Raw genomic sequence first — 19,564 nt, forward strand, 5'->3', positions numbered from 1 at the left:
TCCAGGCCTCTTCTAGTGAGGACAAGTGATTTATACCAAATGCTCATTGTATTGTTTTTTTTTCTCTTTTTCATAGCTCCTGCTTGCCCCCACTCCTTACATCATCGGGGTACCAGCCAGCTTCTTTCTCTACAAATCGGATTTCAAAATGCCTGACGATGTGTGGCTTGTGGACCTTGACAGCAGTAGGGTCAGTAACCACTTCAGTACACTTCATTCTTAAAGTGCTGTACCTGATTTTTACTGTCTTTAAAAACATCAAAGTTTATTTTAAACAGTTTGCAGTAGGGATGGGCATGATTACTCCATTAATCAATAATTGATAATTAAGAATTTAATCAATTACGTTAATTTTAATCGACAAACCGAATGTAGGTTGCTGTGTGTAGCGTGACCAAACAGGGGTCTGTACATGTGTCTCTCTGCACTCAGAAGGAGCGAGCAAACAGAAACATTCGGTCAGCCTGCAACATACCGAAGCACAAATGCGTATTTAACGATGACTTGTACAAGAAATTCCACGCTTTCCGTTGCGTTTGGGACAAGTGTGAGTCCATGTGCACAATGTACAAAGCAGCACATATGTTTCAGTGTCCAGTGGGAAAAAGTTTTGCCAGGTGAGAGTCGCGCAATGTCGATGACGAGTCCCCACAATGTAGGACACCTCCCACCCCCCCGTACGGTGTCCTACATTATAATGTCAAACGGGCTGATGTGGCTCTAGAGTGGTTACAGTTTATATGTCGTAAAGTTGAATTTATTTATGCAGATTAGTAGTGCAGATAGTAATAATAATGATGATCATTTTAATATAAAAACATTAATGATTAATCGATAATCGATCGTTAATTCTTCCGACGAATGATTAAGAAAATTTCATCAAAGGCCCATCCCTAGTTCGCAGTAATCCAAGCTAATTATTCGTCACTTACCTTATGCATTTCGAGCATCTTAACTATTCACCGAAAACCAGCATGGAGTATTGCCATAGTTGTAACAACAACTAGCATGCTAAAGCACATTTCCTGATTATCAGACAATAAAGTGCTTCCTAATTGGATGCAGATCTGAAGAGCTGCTTATACAGTCTGTACTGGGGTGAAACAATATATGCTCAAACATATGGGAAAATCAGGTACAGGGCCTTTTAATATAATTTTTTCTTTTTTTCTTAATTTCTTATCTGATTAAAAAAAATATATATGATTGGGGTGTTGCAGGTAATTGCCCCAACCAATGCAGAGATATTGCCACCTCTCCCTGAGCCTGAAGCGGGTGAACTCAAGAAGCATTTGAAACAGGTATGGAATTGTACTGGTTTATTTTTTGTTTTATTTGAATTACTTCAGTAGACTTTATATAACATGATCAACCGTTTATATTTTACAGTGCCATTTTATACATGTACTTGACCCTTTTCTTCCAGTGTTGTGAAGACTAAGCGCTTCCTCCCTCTGCAGTTGTATTGTAGATGCGGTATGGGAACATTGAATGGGTTGCGTGCCACACTAACACCTCTTTGTCCTGTTTTCTTTGCATGCTCTAGTCCGTGGAGGTAAAAAAAAAACATAGGAGCTAGAATCCTACTTCCTCATAGATGTAATTATACCCCAATCATCTGAGACCACAACTTGGCTCTGATTCATAGGTGCACCAGGTTTTTAAATTACTTTTGCAAATGATGATCTAAACAGTGGATGAATCAATACATTTTAATTAGGATTTGATAGAAGCTGGTTTAGTCCTTCCAGCTGCAAGTGCTTATTTCTAAATCTAATTCAAAAAAATGTTAATGTTGATGATGCCTTGCTAGTATCTGCATACATACACTGTATAGATGGATATAGTTGGCCTCATAACTACAGTGTTTCAACTAGGAAATGAGCATGGGCACGACCCAGCTCCAATTCAGTTTCTATTGAAAACTCATAGTCTTTCTGTCTCCTGCTGTCAGGCTCGTCATTCTGACCTTAAAATGTATTATATGGGTTATTTTATGTCATCAGGTGCCCTCTTTCCCAAAGGTTTCACAGCAGGTTTATTGACAGCTATCACCCTCGCCCTTGATTAGCTCTTTAGGTTGCAAATCAGCCACTATAACTTCTAGCCTCGATTGACTTCATTTGATTGCAATTGAACGCTGTTGGCAGTGTTGGGAAGGTGACTTTTAAAATGTATTCCCCTACAGATTACAGATTACATACCCCAAAATGTAGTTTGTAACGTAATCCAATAAATTACTTAAAGTGAGTAACGTAATCTGAATACTTTGGATTACTTGGTTTGCTGTAGAGAAGCAAAGACGAGGAGATCGTAACATAAGAAGATTTGTCTGATAAAAGAAAATAAAAAGCCCAGACTTTCCTTAACCATATTAAAAATATTATTAATAGAAGAGGAGGAGACATGGTCTGCACAGCATGGTTTAGTCCTGTTATAGTCCTGTTATATTCCTGTTATAGTCCTGTTATAGTCCTGGTTTAGTCCTGGTTTAGTCCTGGTTTAGTCCTGGTTTAGACCTGGTTTAGACCTGGTTTAGACCTGGTTTAGACCTGGTTTAGTCTTGGTTTAGTCTTGGTTTTAGACCTGGTTTAGCCCAAAATGTAAAAACAGGAAAATACCACCAAGTAATCCATTTATTCCAACAAAGTAACTGTAATCCAGTTACCACTCATGGAAACAGTAACTGTAACTGAATACAGTTACTCATAATTTGTACTCTGATTACGTAACTCTGGTACAAGTAATCCGTTACTCCCCACCACTGGCTGTGAGTGATGTCACTCTCCCTTAGTGCACTTCTGTATACAGGCTATGGCCTTGCTATTACAATGCATCTGCAACTGCCCGACCAACAGGAGTCCTTTGTCTACTATTTCAAAATATTCATCATTTTTAAATCTAAACCCCTAATCACAGATAACCAACAGTACAATAAGCCCCTGAAATGCAGCTTTTTGGCAGATATCACATTTTTACATGTGTAAGATTTTAATGAACAGATTGGCAGTGCTGCCTCAGTACTCTATTCTGTATTGTATGGTGTGGATGTGTGCACACTTCTGCAGCTTAAGCCATTCCCTTGTAAGAATCGTGTTTAAACAGTGCCATTGTTTACCAGGCTGCTGTCATATGGGTTGTGACTAAAGGAGCCTTGAATCAGAGCCAGTTGGTTGTGCTGTAGCATTAGCAGCTTCCTCCCTGTTTGTAGACTCTAGCGCACAGTCCTCTCATACACACAAAGTCCAGATTTAACAGTTACATTTCAGTATGTAATAATATAATACTACATTATTCATGTCCCTGAAAAAAAAAGATGAGTGAGTGGACTGGAAGAGATGAGATTCACTGATGCGAAAATATACCACCCAAACTTGTATTTGTGTACTATTTGCTTCACTTTCCCTTCCTTCTACCAGACAGACGCATTTTTTAATCATTCATATTAAAATACCAAAAAACCACTTTAGATAAGACAAGTCTAGCTCTGTAGACTAATTAATTGGTTGATTGCATCTTAGATAACTAAATATTCATCAAGTCATTTAATTTTGATTATAAAAATGTATATGGGACAAAGGCAGAAAGGAGAAGTGACTGAGTTAGCTGAAGATTTGGTGTTTTTTTGGTATTTTTTAGTTTGATCTATCTTTATTAGGGGTGTAATGATGCATTGTGCCACGATACTTTGCAATTCTAAAATATGACAATATGGATTGTGTAAGAGCTACAATGCGCAATTCGATTCATTCAGATACGGAGCCGTCACTGCCAACGCTGCAGCTAATGCCCAGAGAGGCTTAAACACAGACTGAGGAAACTCTTAAAAAAAAACTAATGACAGAGATTGTATTTGTTCTATCTTTACTATGTCTTCACCAGAGTGTGAAAAAGAGTGAAAACCAAACTTTGGAGAAATTGGCAGAACTTGTTTACCTATGTTAAGTAGCCGTGTGCTTGGGACTAGGATTCTTATCTTTTTACAGGCCTCAAAGATGAATAATGTAATATAATAAAAATAATAATAATAATAATAAAAAACTTCCTTTAGAAATAGTGAGATAAAACATCATGTAATATCTCTGTCACTCTTTAAAACATTGTTTTATAATAGTATCAAATCTATAAAATAAAAATGGCCTATTTAAAATAGCCTAATGATTTGTTATAATTAAATATTCTATGTTGTATTTTGCCCCAGTTGAATAAAATTATTATAAGACACAGCTTAAATTGTATATGAAATCATTAAAAGTTTGACGATTGGGATGAGACTGACGTCCCTAATAATTATTCATTATTCATTTTGCATCCCCTGTATAGGCTTAGCAAGGACACCTCCAGTTCTTTTATTAACATTTCTCAGCAGTTAGCTCTTGCATCATCCAGCTATTACATAATTTGTTCTTCTTTAACATTATCAATTTCCTTGGTCAGCTCATCTCACAGAAGCAATATGCTATGCACTTCTCATCTCAGCTTGTCTCCAGGCTGTCCTTCTTGGTTCTTATTTAAACCTCCTTGTGTGAAAGCAGAGTCAGACTTGAACAGTCAGTATTAACGTGCAGTGTTGAGTATTTAAGTTCACCGGGTCCCAGACTGAAAACAAACTTCTCCTGCTTCAGACTCCAGAGTCTAAGCTTCTGTACAACTGTAGGACATTTCCAAATCACCACCCCTAATATTTATAGAAAGATATAGTAGTAGTTGTAGTTTTGCATGTACTCCCATGCTGTAGTAGCCTTGTGAGTGTAGTTTGGGTCCGATACATAGAGATGTGTAATGGTTTTGAGAGTTATTTCAAACAATTACTGCTATTTTGTCAAAATTGACAAAGTATAGACATAATATATTTTATTGTTTTGTCTTTGGAGACACCTGTATTTAAAAGCCCCTAGAGTAGAAAAGTTGCTATTTAGAATGTGAGTAGCAAAATGAGATATTATCCTGAAAAAAAAGGTTAATAACATTTTGGAAATAGTTGTCCCAATTTGACAGTTGATTAGAGCCCATCTTACACTATTTATGATCTATGTTATAATTTTGTTTCCTCATCAAATACTTACAACTTGGAGTTGTGTTTGGTTTCATTTACACGTTTAACACACAAACTGCATATTTAGACTGAGTTCTTTTCTCAAACTGAAAACATTCGGTTTCACCTTTATCTGGTAATACTGAAAGTGTTCCACTGTGTATTTAAACTCCATACACCTTCACTAGAATCATTTGGATCATTTCAGCCCTGGAATTTCCAATATCCACTGAACAAAATAAAAAAGGTAGCTGTTAACTTGAAAACCACAGCATGACATGACAAGGTGGGAAACAGATTTTGAGCTACAATTTCTGTAGCACAGTTCAATTTAAAATGTGTTTTTAAAAAAAAAGTTTGCTTTGGAGATTGCATTCGTCAGCAGTAATGAGTGTGAAAAGACAGGAAGCCTATGTAATAGTGTTGAAACCTGTGTGTTCTCTTCAGCTAACCGAAACTAATACAATACATTTTGGCCCCCGGGCCTGAGTTTGACATGTCTGGTGTAGTGAATCAGTTCTTACAAATTCTTCTGTGAACATTTTGTTACTCTTAAAGCGTTTTTTTTTTTTTTTGTGAGATCTGCTTTGTTCATCGTCATTCATTTGTAAGCAGTGCAGCAGCTGGTTACAATGAATAGTGGTGTGCAGTACCTGTATAGAGCTGTTAGGAGCACTCTGTGTTTGTCTGGGTCTTCATGTGTCAGTCTCTTGCATCATTGTCCTGTCTTTACATCTGTTTTCTTTCCTCCTTTTCCTCAGTACCTTTTAACAGCCATCTTGGGTTGGGGCAGAACAGACAACTTTTAACAGGGATCATGTTCCTAATATTCAGTGTAATTGTAGAATTGAGCCAGCCTGATAATATAACTCATAATGTAATTTTAGGTTGTACTTTGAGGCCCAAGTAATCTGGAATTTGGGTGAAATATTTCCTGTTTCACTGACACAATTTTATTTACTTAAATAATAAATGAAAAGTGCACTCGGTACATTTTCTGGTGGAGGTTCTGTCACCTGCTTATTTCCTGATGTCATTGTTTTGCCTGGCATGTTCCACAGTATGCTTCATATTTATCCTACTTTATTCAATTACAGGCTTTTTTATTGCGTACAAATACTCTGAATCACCTGCTTGTCTCCATGGAGACTGCCAGGTTTTATGCCTGACTGTAGAACATTCCAGGCAAAACGAAATCATCTCCGTGTAGAATAGAAGGACTTGGACCATCCAGCTAAAAACCAACACAGTGAACCTTCACCAATGGCAGCAGTGCCAAACAAAAAATAGCTGTGTTTTGATCCACATTTTTCAAACAATACAATTCAAACAGTAATCTTCTCTTATAGCACTGAGTGCCATAATGAATGGAGCACACTGAATACTTTTTTATTATGCAATCTGCCCTTGAGAAAATCTAAGGAAAAAAGTTATGTTTTTAAAAAATATAATATCAAGCAAAGTGGCCCTTGTGATTCTTTAAAAAAAATCTAGTATATGTCCAGATAAGCAGTGTGGACAAAGGAGACAAAGAAAGAGCTGGGTTCACTTCCATGTCCTCCCCCTGTGTCATGTGCTGTTCACTGCTGGCCTCATGTGACTCTCCTCCCTCTCCTCAGTGTCTGCTTAGGCTCAGCGCCATCACCCAAAAGCAGATCTTCTTCTCCGCTGAAAATAAGGTTACTCATGTTTGCCTGGTGTGGAATGCAAATGAGCCCTGCACGGATCTCTCCTTCCTCACATGAATCTGCCTGTCAATATTTGTCTCCTCTCTCCAGACGAGAGTAACGCGTGAGAATGTGGCACTGCGGTTTAAGGAGACGCTGCTTAGCTCTGGCTTGAGCATGACTGAATGTGCGTGCATCTGTTCTGGCAGCAATACGTGTTTTAACCAATTTTCATAATGATGGGAAAAACAATAATCACTTTGAACTTACCAGTCACCCAGGCTGACTAAATGTTCCATTGTGCTAAGCTTAACATTGACTCTGGAGTCTGCAGCGACCATGCACACTGACCTACTCTCCTGCTCCTCTTCCAAAGCAACAGACCCACCTCTGGCATCAGCATTTAAAGTAAAGTTTAATAGTAAGATCATGTTCAGCTAGTGTCACCACATCAAAAAAAAAAAAGAAAGGGAAATTGTATGAGGTATGAAGTAATGTACTTTAAATATCTACCAACAGAATTATGGATAACATTAGTAGCACAGGTTAAAATGGGATTGAGTTTATTTAAATGGATGGGAACCGGAGAACCAGAGAACTGGAGTAGGTTCATGCAGCATTACAATTATTCTGTCAGTACAGTGCACAGCTTTTGTAATGTATTTGTTAAGAAACATACTCACATGCTTTATTATTATGTAATTGTTCCTGAGGGTGCATGCACTGGGCTTTAAAGGACTTCATTTTTCAAGACATACCTGGTACACTGAAGCACTTAATTCAAAATTATATTGCCAAGATAATTTATGTGTAATGCTTGTGCCCTACCAAAGTAGGTGGAGAGCAAGTGAAACAATGACTGTAGTGACACTGTACAAAAGTGATCAGGAAGTTTTTTGTCTTTCCATGAAGACATCTACAGAAATTAAAGTAATGCTTTATTGGTCGTTGATTTATTTTATAATGTAAGATTCAATATAATATTTTGTCTTAACTATCAATAAAGGATCCTCTGATGCCTGCATGCTGATGCCAGGGGTTGGAGCATCCCATTTTAGTCCTCTCCTAACCACCTTCTCTACGTAATATGAAACGTTCTATATTTGTAATGGTTGTGCTGTGGCTTATTCCAGGCTTTGGCCAGTATGAGCCTGAACACACAGCCCATTCTGAACCTGGAGAAGTTTCAGGAAGGACAGGAGCTGCCCATACTCCCACCGGGCCGAGATAAAGCTTCACCATCCTCTACAGAGTTTAACCCTCTCATTTATGGCAACGATGTGGATTCAGTGGATGTAGCCACCAGGCAAGTGTCCTCACTCACGGTGGACTTCACTAACAAGTGCACCCTGAGCAAATCTAGTCTGATGATGATAGTCTGATCTAGTCTACCTGCACTCCGTCACATAGCTACTGATGTTTTGTATCTTTGGTGATTTTTTGACACTCTGCTAATTTCTTGGGTCTCAATAAAATTAGAACAACTTCTATCCTTTTTTATCCTTTTCCAAAATTAAGCCTATTCAGCAAAGTTTTAGCATTCTGACTATATTAGGGCTCATGTCTCTTTCTTCTTTCCAGGGTTGCCATGGTGCGCTTTTTCAACTCCCCAAATGTCCTCCAGGGGTTCCAAATGCACACACGCACCTTGCGCCTGTTTCCCCGGCCTGTGGTGGCCTTCCAGTGCTCTTCTTTCCTGGCCTCTCGGCCGCGGCGCTCCAGCTTTGCAGATAAACTCTCTCACACTCAGGCTGTGGAATTCTATGGAGAATGGGCCCTCAACCCAACCAACCTGGCCTTTCAGAGGATTCACAACAGTATGTCTATCATGTTGTTGTTCTTCACTTCTTTTTAATTGAGCTGCCAGTTTGCAGCAACAGAGTGATTACATTTGCTAAACTAAAATACACCATAAAACATTTTCAGCTGTATAATTATAATGAGTCTGTTGTATATAAATAATGTCATTAATTCCTCTCTTTTAGATGTATTTGACCCGTCTTTAATTGGGGACAAACCAAAGTGGTACGCTCACCAGCTGCAGCCTGTGCTGTACCGAGTGTATGACGGTAGCTCACAGCTGGTGGAGGCCATGGCCAGTCCTCTGGAGGACGAGGGCAACGATTCTGACCCCACGGACAGGTGGGACTACCGCTTATTCACAGCACAACACCTGCACTGTTCTAAGACAGACTGCCTGCTCTTATTGTCTGAGGGGCTTAGCTACTGCTGCTGCTGCACAGGATGAAATATTGTGAGCCTATTCTATGCTCATGATTTTTTGTCATTAGTGAAGATTTAAAGGCAGATACATTAATCTGACATGGTTAAAATTATTTTTTTGTCACAATGGGGAGAGATATTTTAGTGTTCATTCAGTTGAAATTCCAGCCATGACATGCTCCCATTGGGGGAAAAAAAAAAAAAAAAAAATGGGTTAGTGTCTAAACTCCACTTTGTGTTTTAAGTGCCTAGTAACAGGTGTGTGTGTTGCAGTGGCAGTGACAGTGACGCGTATGATGGTTCCAGCTCCTCATACTCCTCCCTCGGAGACCTTGTGAGTGAGATGATCCAAGGAGACATCCAAGGAGAGACCACGAGTGAGTTCTACTGTCCCTCCATCGAGGAGATTATTATTAGACATTTAGATTTCGCAGATACTGCTGAGTATTATAAAGGATGAAAGCATAGATTATGCAACATTACATCTTTAAATCAAGTTTTGCATTTGATTACAAAAATATATCTAAAATAGAATAATTCTGAAGGAAAACCCATGACTTATTTTTACGTATTTTATGTCAATCAAAAAGATTTTGAATCCATCTTAATTGTAAAAGCATTACATTTCTGTGTCATTCATTTTGAAATGATTCTTCTGTGGTTTTGTGGCTTAACAGATCCTTTTTATATAAATAATCTTCCCTTTTCATATTTGATAACCTCGAGTTATTAGCAGAATGTTTTTGGTTGGCTTGTCCACAGTGTTTGTAATTGATTCACTGCTAAATTAGAAACACAAAAAGATATGATTGAAAGCTAAGCATGTGATTAGATTCTGCTGTAGAGGAAATTAATACATAAAAAAATGTGGCACCAAAAAAAACGGCACAAAAAAAATGTGTGCCCTTAAGACTTAATAATTATCATGCCACAGAGGGCTGTAATCAACTAAAGAAATTCTTGGTCAAGTTAAGGCATGTCTGTCGATTTAGTCTACTAAAAAATGGGCGTGACAAAATCTCTCTAAACTATTACATATCTCTGTTTGATCCAAATGCTCACAAGACTACACCTGCACAGGAGTCCATGAAAAACAACTATGTAGAAAAAAGTACTAGGAAATTATTTATATAGACTTGTGAATCAAATATGTGAGTTCTGAAGGACTGCAGTGTTAGTGCCACTTATTACAAAACGTATCGAACCAGTAAACCACACAGATAATGATATGACTTTATTTTTGTAAACAATACTTCTGTTCAGATTTGGATCCCCCTACACATGCTGCGCTTGGAGACCCAAGTGAAGTGGAGTTTCAGGACTTCCAGGAGCTGAGGGAGGGCCAGAGCTCAGAGGGGCCCACAGGAGGTGCAGACGCTCCCGCTGAGCCCTCTGACGGACAGCCTCTGCGCTCCAGCTCCAGCACCACGGCCAGCTCCAGCCCCAGCACCATCATCCAGGGAGTTAATCATGTGGGTCACCTTCAACTTGTAGAACACAGTTTGTCTTATCATCCATGTGGGGGGGGGATTCAAAATTTTCAGAAGACGGTGGCAGCCTTCTCCCTGTATCTGGGTGGTATTCAATCAATCGCACAAATAATGTTATTTGTTCTTGGCGAGCAATTTAAAGAGCAGAAGTAGCTTCAAAAACACACTCGTCACCATAAGCACACATAATACAAAATCAACAGTAATAGGTAAGTGGTATACATGTACAAACAGACCATTCTTCCTCAGTCACCAGATTTTGTGATCAAATTGTGATGGTTACATCGTGTTCACCAAATGAGACCAAACTGATTCAAGAGAGGTGTTCTGTGGAAATCTATTCAGATCATTTAGTAAATTAGTTTAATAATCCCTTTGTGTTCATTCCTCAGGAACCTGGAGAACCACCTGAGATGGAGGCTTCAGCCAGTGCTGCTCTCCAGAACCCTGTCCCAGGCCTGGCCAGCCAGCCGTTCCTCCGCCCCCCAGCAGACAGCGGCGTGGTAGACACAGCCAACAAAAAGCCAGAGTATGACAACCCCTACTTTGAGCCCCAGTACGGTTTCCCCACTGAGGATGACCCAGAGGCCGACGAGCAAGTGGAGTCCTACACCCCTCGATTCAACCAGAACCTCAATGGCAACAAGTGTGTGCAACTTGTTTGTGACTTGAATGACTGTGTAATCATCATTCAAAGGGATTTCTGACCTACCATGAAATGCTGTCTTTTTAACCCAAGCATGGCAATTCACCCAGCTCATTCCATGGTGGTTTGAATCAAGGTGGTATGTATGGTGCAGTGGATGAGTGTGTGTGCCTGAAGTAAATATAGTAATCAATAACCAATTTGAATATAGCAACAATCATATTTATAATACTAGCTTGACACTTCAATCAAATTCCCCCCAGGCCCAACTTCATAACTGAGACCAAATGCTGAAAGCATTGAATGTTCTCTGCGCATTCACAGTCAAGAGGGATGAAATAGAATTGTAATTCTCAGTCACAAATGGAAAAGGTTTAGAATCTAGAAATAAATGCTTGAAAAGCTTGTAATTGTACACATGTGACATTTCCACTAGAAAGAAGAAAGTTTATGTATTGTACTCTCCCTTTGACTCCCATTTATTCTGCAGCCTAATACTAGTACTAATACTAATGCATGCTGTTTATTTAGTGTGGCATGTGCTTATGATCTTGATTTGACTCCAGGGTTGCACGTCCGCTCCGTCCCAGTAGCTTGAGACTCCCTGGAGAATCTGATGGAGAGGACTCTCACAACAGCTCACCAAACTCCACGATCTCCAACAGCAGCAACGATGGGCTAGGGGGGCTCATGTCCTTTGCAAGTAAGAATATGGCCTACAAAAAAACAAACAAAAAACACACAAGATTTGAGCAGTCTGAGAACACAAAATCAGGCCAAGGTCAGGGTTAATTTATACAGCATCTTTAAAATACAGTCATCAATGCCCCAAAGTGCTGTACAAATTACAGACTAATTACTCAACAAGCATGATATTTCAAACAACAATGATATACGGCAATAAATAGAACAGTTGAATTGAGTTGAGAACAGTTGAGTTTTTTTAAGAGACATATATAAATGCTAAGATTTCTGAGTTGAGTAAGTTCACCTCATTCTTGTCAGATCAGAAGGTGGACAGAAGCATTCATATTCACATGATTTTAAACAACAATTTACTCTATCCTCTGTTACAGAAATTTGACTGCTTTGTCTTTATCTTTTCAGGCAATCTGTACAAGAACCACGGCACAAGTTTTAGTCTTTCCAACCTGGCTCTTCCCAACAAGGCTGCGAGGGAAAAAGCCACACCATTCCCCAGCCTTAAAGGTACCACTCCTTCTCACCTTTTTAAGCTCCACTCTGACCCAGTAGTCTCATGATAGTCAAGTCAGGTCAGCAGTGAATTCATTTATTACGTTTTAGTATTCTTTTCAGGCCTATGTAGTTTTGACGAGCCTACTGCAAAGTTGTTCAAATTAAATGTGTCCTGATTTTGTTACAACTTTTTTCAATAATCACTGACAATTTTGTGATAATTTTTATTTCTCCTACTCTCCTTTGTCCCTTTTTGAATAATTTTATTTTCTAGAATATTTTAAAATTGATATTGAGGAGGAGGTGGAGCAAGCAGGTTTGTAGAGGTTTCTAAACAAAGCACGATTGTAATTCCTCTGGATTGCCTATTCAAAATGGCACTGTTTAATGTGGCATATGGAGGGCTTTTTGTGTTTTTCTCTCCAATAAGTTTAAAGGGAAAATCCATGTTCTTATTTTATCGTGTCATGTTTTTACACAGTGGTGCATAGATAGAGTGCATCATTCTATTATATTTAATTTGATGTATTAAAGGAGACTCATTATGATTTCTTTATTTTTGTTAAATACTTTTTGAGTGGATTTTCACTTTTCATAAACTGATATAGTACATATACACTACCAGTTAAAAGTTTGGACACACCTTCTCATTCAGTGTTTTTTTCTTTGTTTACTACTATCTACATTTTAGATACATACAAAAGACATCAAATATATGATGAAAGATATCTGGAATTATGTAGCAAATATTTTTCATATTTAAGATTCAAATTCCTCAAAGTATCCACCCTTTGCTTTGCTGGCCTTTTCTCAGTGAGCTTCATGATGAAATCTCCTGAAATGGTTTTCACTTTATAACTGTGGTATGTCAGGGTCAAGGAATTCCAAGTGTCCTAAGCTGTGTCCAAAGAAAGGCTGTCTATTTTCAAAAGTCTGAATCTAGTTTGGAATTATTTAGCGTTTATTTTTTGCTTTCCACATTTCATGAGAGTTTTGTTGTTCAATCAGTATCATTTTATTTGCCCGAATGACAATTTAAGCACATTGAGTAGTAAAAAACAATAACAGTAGGAAGGCTCAAACAAAAGGTGTCATGAAAATAAAGAAGCCTAAATGAAAAAGTGTGTGCAGGCTTTTGACCTTTAGTGTCTGTACATGAATGAGGGCATTCTCTAGCCTGATGAGGGGCAATAGGATTAGTCAGATAAAAGCACTGCTCCTGCACATTCTGCTGGCAACAGTGGTGACGCATGTTGACAAGAAGCTCATTTGTAACAACATAGCTGCTTGCCAATCAAGAGTGCAAAGTAAACATATTATAATGTGTCTCCTTTTAAGTGTTTATATAGTCCATACTTGATGTTGGTGTATAGTGTGAGGCTGGATTTGAACTTTAAGTGAGAGAAAACGTTAAGCATGGCATCTCTCCATGTGGAATAGCTGCCATTGAACCTGTGCTCCTGATTCTGACATGTCTTGTCTCTGTCACTCAGATTCTCCTGACAGCCCGGGTATGTTCATGTGTGCTGTGCTAGCTAGACTTAGCCTTACTGCTCTCCAAAACGACCCTTGAACTAACCTTTTAAGCCTTTCAACTTTGAACCTAGCTCTCTAATAGATCCCATATTAACCTCTCCTCTGCTCCTGTGCCACTCTGCGCTGTTTGGTGGGACTGTATTTTTGGCGCACTATGATTCACACATAGTTGGCCAAGACAATAGTGTGATATAACATTATGTCAGTGTGGAGTTTACACATCCTCCTTCTAGAAGAATGCTCAGTTTATCTCCAACTGTGACCTTTAGGCAGTGGATGAGGATTGTACTGTCTAATATACCCTGTCTACCTATTTGTGTGTTTGTTTCTTTTGCCCTTTACAGACATATTCTCCAGACTTTTTTGTTAAGTCCATAAGCATCTTCTGACAAAATTCATATAAAAGAAGTTGGAAGCATAGGGCAGTTGGAGTTTAGATATGACTGCTGATTTATTTTCTATGTTAAGGGTAGACCCCATTTTTGCTTTTCGGGAAATTAATTATTTGTATAGTTATAGTATTGTATGCATTTTTGAGTTATAGTTTGAAATTTTTGTATCCTGACAACACTATCAGTACTAAAGGCTACCACACACCACAGGATAATTTGCCCGATTTAGGCTGTGATTTACTTCTCCCCAAGTTCAGGGAAGCGTGACCTGACTTTGTGTCTTCTTGTGCGATTTTGAGGTGTTCTTAGTGTGACTCTAAGTTGCTTTGTTAGATCATAACAGTAAAACACCACCGCCACAAACGGCGTCAGGGGCAGACAAAGTGATGGGACACAGAGGCGCAACATACAAACTCAGGTAATAGAGAAAATGAGGCGACTTTATTATTCACCTCTTGTAAAGTTGTGAAGTTAAACGCAAGTTAAACGGTAGCATCTCATCCACATTATCCATAGAATTTGTTCTCTGCAAATAATGATATCCAGTCCACAAATCAGTGCTGTAAATCCAGTTTGAAGCGTCTTTTAAAAGTAAAAAGGCAAGAGTGTTTCCTTACATGTGTCTGTTTCCATCCACACAGCGTGGGTCAGGGTAAAACTGCAGATTAGCGATAGTGCTTCCTGTGTACTTTATCACCAATCTTCTGTGCATTAAAAATCATTTATCTGAAGTATTGCACCACATCTCCCAAATAATATTAACACAGTTTTGTTTTGCATCTAAACTAGAAGTGCAGGACTCTGATCTTTAAAGGCTGCCACACACGACAGGATTTTTCAGTCTTGTGTGTGCACCTCTTGTCAGCTGTTTCTTGTGTAGACTAAAACAACTTAGCCATGTCTGTGCTCAGAAATTTAAAATGTCAAAAGATTCTCCTTGTGTCTGTGTTGTACACCTTTTGTCGCATGTTTAGAAAAAAAAATCCTGTAGTGTGTGGTGGGCTTTAGGAAAAACTCAGTACTGATTCCAATAACGTTGATAATAAAAACACTTAGACAATATAATGTGATTATTAAACATTAAATCATAGTACTTTCTTTTGTATTACTATTTGATCCTTATATCTATCCCACAGGTGAGTCTGTAAGTTCCATAGTAGTATTCTAGTCTATGTGCTCTTATATTAGTTTTGATATGGCTCAAGATCATTCTAAAACTGTTCAGGAAAGGCTAATTTCTGTCTGATTGAGATTACTTTTTTAGTATGAATATGTTAAATTAGTTTAAGTGTCGATACTTTTGACAAATCTATTAAGTAATCTGTTTTAAGCCCACCTTGCAAGTTTGCTAAAAAGTCAGCTGCATTTTCTTTGGCAATAGAAAGTTAAAACCATAGTTTGGAACATTCTCCTTAAAGGATGGATGGATATGTTTTATGTCAAAACAACATTTCAATGGAAACAGGAGGATAAATCAGTTTTGTGGAGATGCAAGCCTGCTCACAGTATGGATGAATGTATTTCTATATTTGTCAATGCAATAAATGCATCCATAATGAAAAAAAACAAAACAAAAAAAAAACATTATTTTATTTTAGTTTTTTTTTTTTTTTGGCAAAAAGTTACAGTTGGGGCTGTAATTAAACAGAAAGTGGTGAGTCTGGAGAATACTGTCTGCCTGTAAACAACTTTTGCTTGCCGTGTCTTTTCTTTGAATATATTTGCCTCGTGGTTTTAAAACTATTGAAGAAAAATATCCCGATGCAACTTGCAAAACCCGTCAGCCCGGTATATTCAGCCAAAGCCAAATGTGTCACCATGGTGACACATTGCTGTAGTCATCCTCTTCAACACATGGCGCCATCATCTGTCCATGTTGTGTACTTGTATTTGGTTGTATTATATTTTTCTTGAACCATGTTGAGTGTGCATGTTCTGGGCTCATGGGGGCCCGCTGCTGCCCGTGCCGTGTCCCTCTGGGTCCTGCCTGTCATGGCACTAATCATGGCTTCTGTGTGCAGTCTTTGGGCTAAATTCTCTAATGGAGATAATAACAGAGGCCGGCCAGGGGAGCGGAGAAGGTGGGTCCTGCCCTTTTGTTCCAGTGAGCTGCATGTCTCCCCAGACCAGTTCACCACACCTCCAGCATCTGTCGTGCTCATTTCAGTCACTGTGTTTGGAGCATTGTCTCATCATCACTGCTCATAGTGACTGTCTGCTTCAGCTAACTTCATCTAAGGGGTGGGCCATAGGGTGACAACAAAAAACTCTTGATTTAAAGTGAGACTAAACACCATCTCTGCCCACAATCACACTCTAAATAGAGGTGCTAATGTAGGCTGTAAGTGTAAGAAGTAAGTGAGCAGGGTGGAGGTACAGTATAAGGTAATGGAATGTTATTGTTTTACCAGGTATCTACATTTTGAACCTCGCTCCTGCAGCCAGGTGATTGTAATCAGAAACAGCTGGCTTTAACCAGGGCAGTCCTGTGTGATATCACATAGTACTTGAAATCACAGTGGCCACAGGAGACATGCACATTTTTTATTTAATTATTATTATTATTATTATTAATTTTTATTTTTTTACTGTTTTTGACCACAAAGCTGCAAACACTTAGTTGATACTAAAGTAAAAAGTAGCTTGTACTACTCGAGCTCCATGTACACAGTTCAGTCACAAAAAATAAAAACAAGATTTAGTGTTTAGTTCCACTTTAATACTAGAAATGTTGACTTTAATTTCCTTTTTAGGATTGGGAAACATGGCAAATAAAAGTATAATAAGATGGATAAAACAGTCCTCAAAAGTTGATCTCTGCGAACTACAAACAATTTACACAATTTGATTTAATTGCACTGCCCAAAACTTTTTACCCTTAATAGTTTCATATATAATGTATTCACAAGTATATTTGTATCATTAATCATACATTTTACTGTGATTGGTTAAACCCACATGTCACTCATCTGGCAGTCAAGATGACAAAGGCTGACCAGGCTGACTAGGAAAACTGCATTAATCTTGTCCACCCAACTTCACCTTATTTGTTTGTGGAAGAGCTAATCTTCATTGTGTAGCACAGTTCATAAATATAAAAGAACAAAAACCATAGACAGGTTTTTTGTAGGTTGAGCTTATAGGTCACGCCCATCCCACACCCACAGATAATGACAGGCTTTCAGTTCCCAACAAAGAACACAGACTACAAAGATTATGTAAGATCATTTTTTAGTCTTTTAAACATGGACAATTTGTAAATGTTAAACCCAGTGTATATGATAAATGTTAACCCAAGATTGGAAAAAGAGCCCAATATCATTTTTTGTGTGTGTGTGTGTGTGTGTGTGTGTATGTGATGGTGTGTTGTTGTTTGTTTGTTTTTTTAATGACCACACTCTGAACTCTTCTAGTGAGATGTCACTGACAACACTGTCTTGTGTTTGTGTGGATGTCTAGCAAATCTGTATGGGGCTGTCCTATATTCTGCTCTGGTTTAATAATAGACAGTTTCTGCAGCCTGACCATGCAGCGCAGAGTCATCTTCTCCTCTACACCACTGTAATATGTGTACGCTTTAGAGGAGTAGTGTACCTTTCCTGTCCTGCTTTTGATTTTCAGATTTTTGGTTTAGACAAGAAATATCTGGATTTATACATTTTCAGGTGACCTCTAAACAGACTAAACTTATCAGAGAAAACAAAAAAACTATTTTAAAATAAGAAAAGGTGATTTAATAAAGAGTATATATTTGACATTGAATGAAGAATTTTTATTTTTATTTTCATTCATGGGGTTAATTTGTGACATTGCAGTTTGCAGTGAATATGTGACATCCCTAACTCTCAACAAAAAATTGTGTACATAGTGAGCAGTTGCTGTCTCACCAAATAGTATTAAATCTCATTACTGCTGCTCCTGTTTCAGGTGCCCGTGCGCCCCGGGCTCTGGTGGACCAGAAGTCCTCAGTGATCAAGCACAGCCCCACTGTGAAGAGAGAGTCCCCCTCCCCTCAGGGTCGAGTCAATAACAACAGGTATGCTGCCATATAGGTGGTTTGTTCACCTGCTGTAACTGCTTTGTGTAATTTGTTTCCTTTTTAAAGGGACTTTTAACCATGAGTAAAGAACATGTTAGCCCTGCTCATTTTGTCCTCTCTACCACTGTGATATGACACAGACATAGTACACAACTGTCTGGCATAGTTTCATGCAGTTTCCACTGGTTTGCTTTTGAGTGGATTGTTATGAGTTGCAAGTGTCTCCACTGTCTAAAGTGAACCTTACGGCCCTGTTTGAGGGGTCTGAACCAGATGGCACTAGTTTCCATAGGGCTATGGGGTACAGTATGACTCCGTGTGTGGTTACAACAACTAAACAGATAATGGGACAACAGAACGCAGAGTCAGGCAAAAACAAGACTGCAAAAACAGATATAAACATAAAAATAATAAGTTCTCACCAAACACTGAATTGATCTAGTCACAAATATTATATGTATTTCCACTTAAGGTAACTTGACTGTTGACTCGAAAGCTAACGGATATTTCATGTTTATGGAAGCACGCCACTCATGTTGACATCAAACATATTATATTTCCAGTACATAATGCATCTAACATGAGCCAAACCCAAAGAATCACATAAAGAGATGCTCAAATGTGACTCTGAGGCACAGAGAAATAAAATCAGTGCAGAAAAAGCTGATGATAAATTGGAAGATGTTTTGTGTTTATGCTAGCTTTACTTAGAATTACAAAACAGCTTTTTGTGAGGCTGGACTCAGACTGGATGTACAGGTACGAGTATAATTCAAATACGATTTAGATTTTACTTATTAGGAAAACATGAGTTGTTTGGGTGATGTCAGTGTCTCGCAGAGCAGAGAGCTGCTTATGGAGCTGGAGCTGTGCCTGAAGCATAGAAACACATCTCGGCTGGAGGGAACCCACCAAACGAACCCCCTCCAAGGCAGACCCAAGACCACTGTGGCAGTGGAAACAAGGCTTTAGTGTTGTATTTCCACTCTTGAATGCACCATGACAGAGATTCAGATGCTGTCTGGAATTGAGTCAGACAGTTGTTTCCTATGATTCTTGGCAGCAAAATTGATTGGATGAAAACAAGTGACCCTTTTAATAGATTCTATTGTTTTTTTACCCAACAAAACACTTTCTAAAATGCATAGACTATGTCTTTCAGTAATTTTTTTCAATTCTCAGCATTAACAATACACAGCATCACATAATCATATGCCCTTAAAATAGACAATACTTCCATGAGACTGTGGTATTCTTTGCTATATTAATTATTAGTAATGAAAACTGTGATTATCTGATGAAAGTAGCTTTGACTGGAACCTCTGAAATGTTTTTTTTT

General features: G+C 38.4%; 1 protein-coding gene across 1 annotated transcript in view; it reads left to right on the top strand.

Moving 5' to 3' along the window:
* Positions 1–19,564, top strand: part of madd (MAP-kinase activating death domain) — a 56,187-nt gene that overhangs the window by 19,083 nt on the left and 17,540 nt on the right. Inside the window, 13 exon segments of the mRNA XM_055154584.1 lie at positions 77–190; positions 1,221–1,301; positions 7,836–8,008; positions 8,284–8,519; positions 8,688–8,844; positions 9,199–9,302; positions 10,189–10,397; positions 10,808–11,061; positions 11,628–11,764; positions 12,169–12,270; positions 13,752–13,769; positions 16,208–16,267; positions 18,114–18,222. Coding sequence (XP_055010559.1) covers positions 77–190; positions 1,221–1,301; positions 7,836–8,008; positions 8,284–8,519; positions 8,688–8,844; positions 9,199–9,302; positions 10,189–10,397; positions 10,808–11,061; positions 11,628–11,764; positions 12,169–12,270; positions 13,752–13,769; positions 16,208–16,267; positions 18,114–18,222 — 1,754 coding nt within the window.

Source organism: Boleophthalmus pectinirostris, unplaced genomic scaffold, assembly GCF_026225935.1.
Source record: "Boleophthalmus pectinirostris isolate CB_2022bp ecotype Guang Dong unplaced genomic scaffold, ASM2622593v1 HiC_scaffold_19, whole genome shotgun sequence".
NCBI lineage: Eukaryota > Metazoa > Chordata > Actinopteri > Gobiiformes > Gobiidae > Boleophthalmus > Boleophthalmus pectinirostris.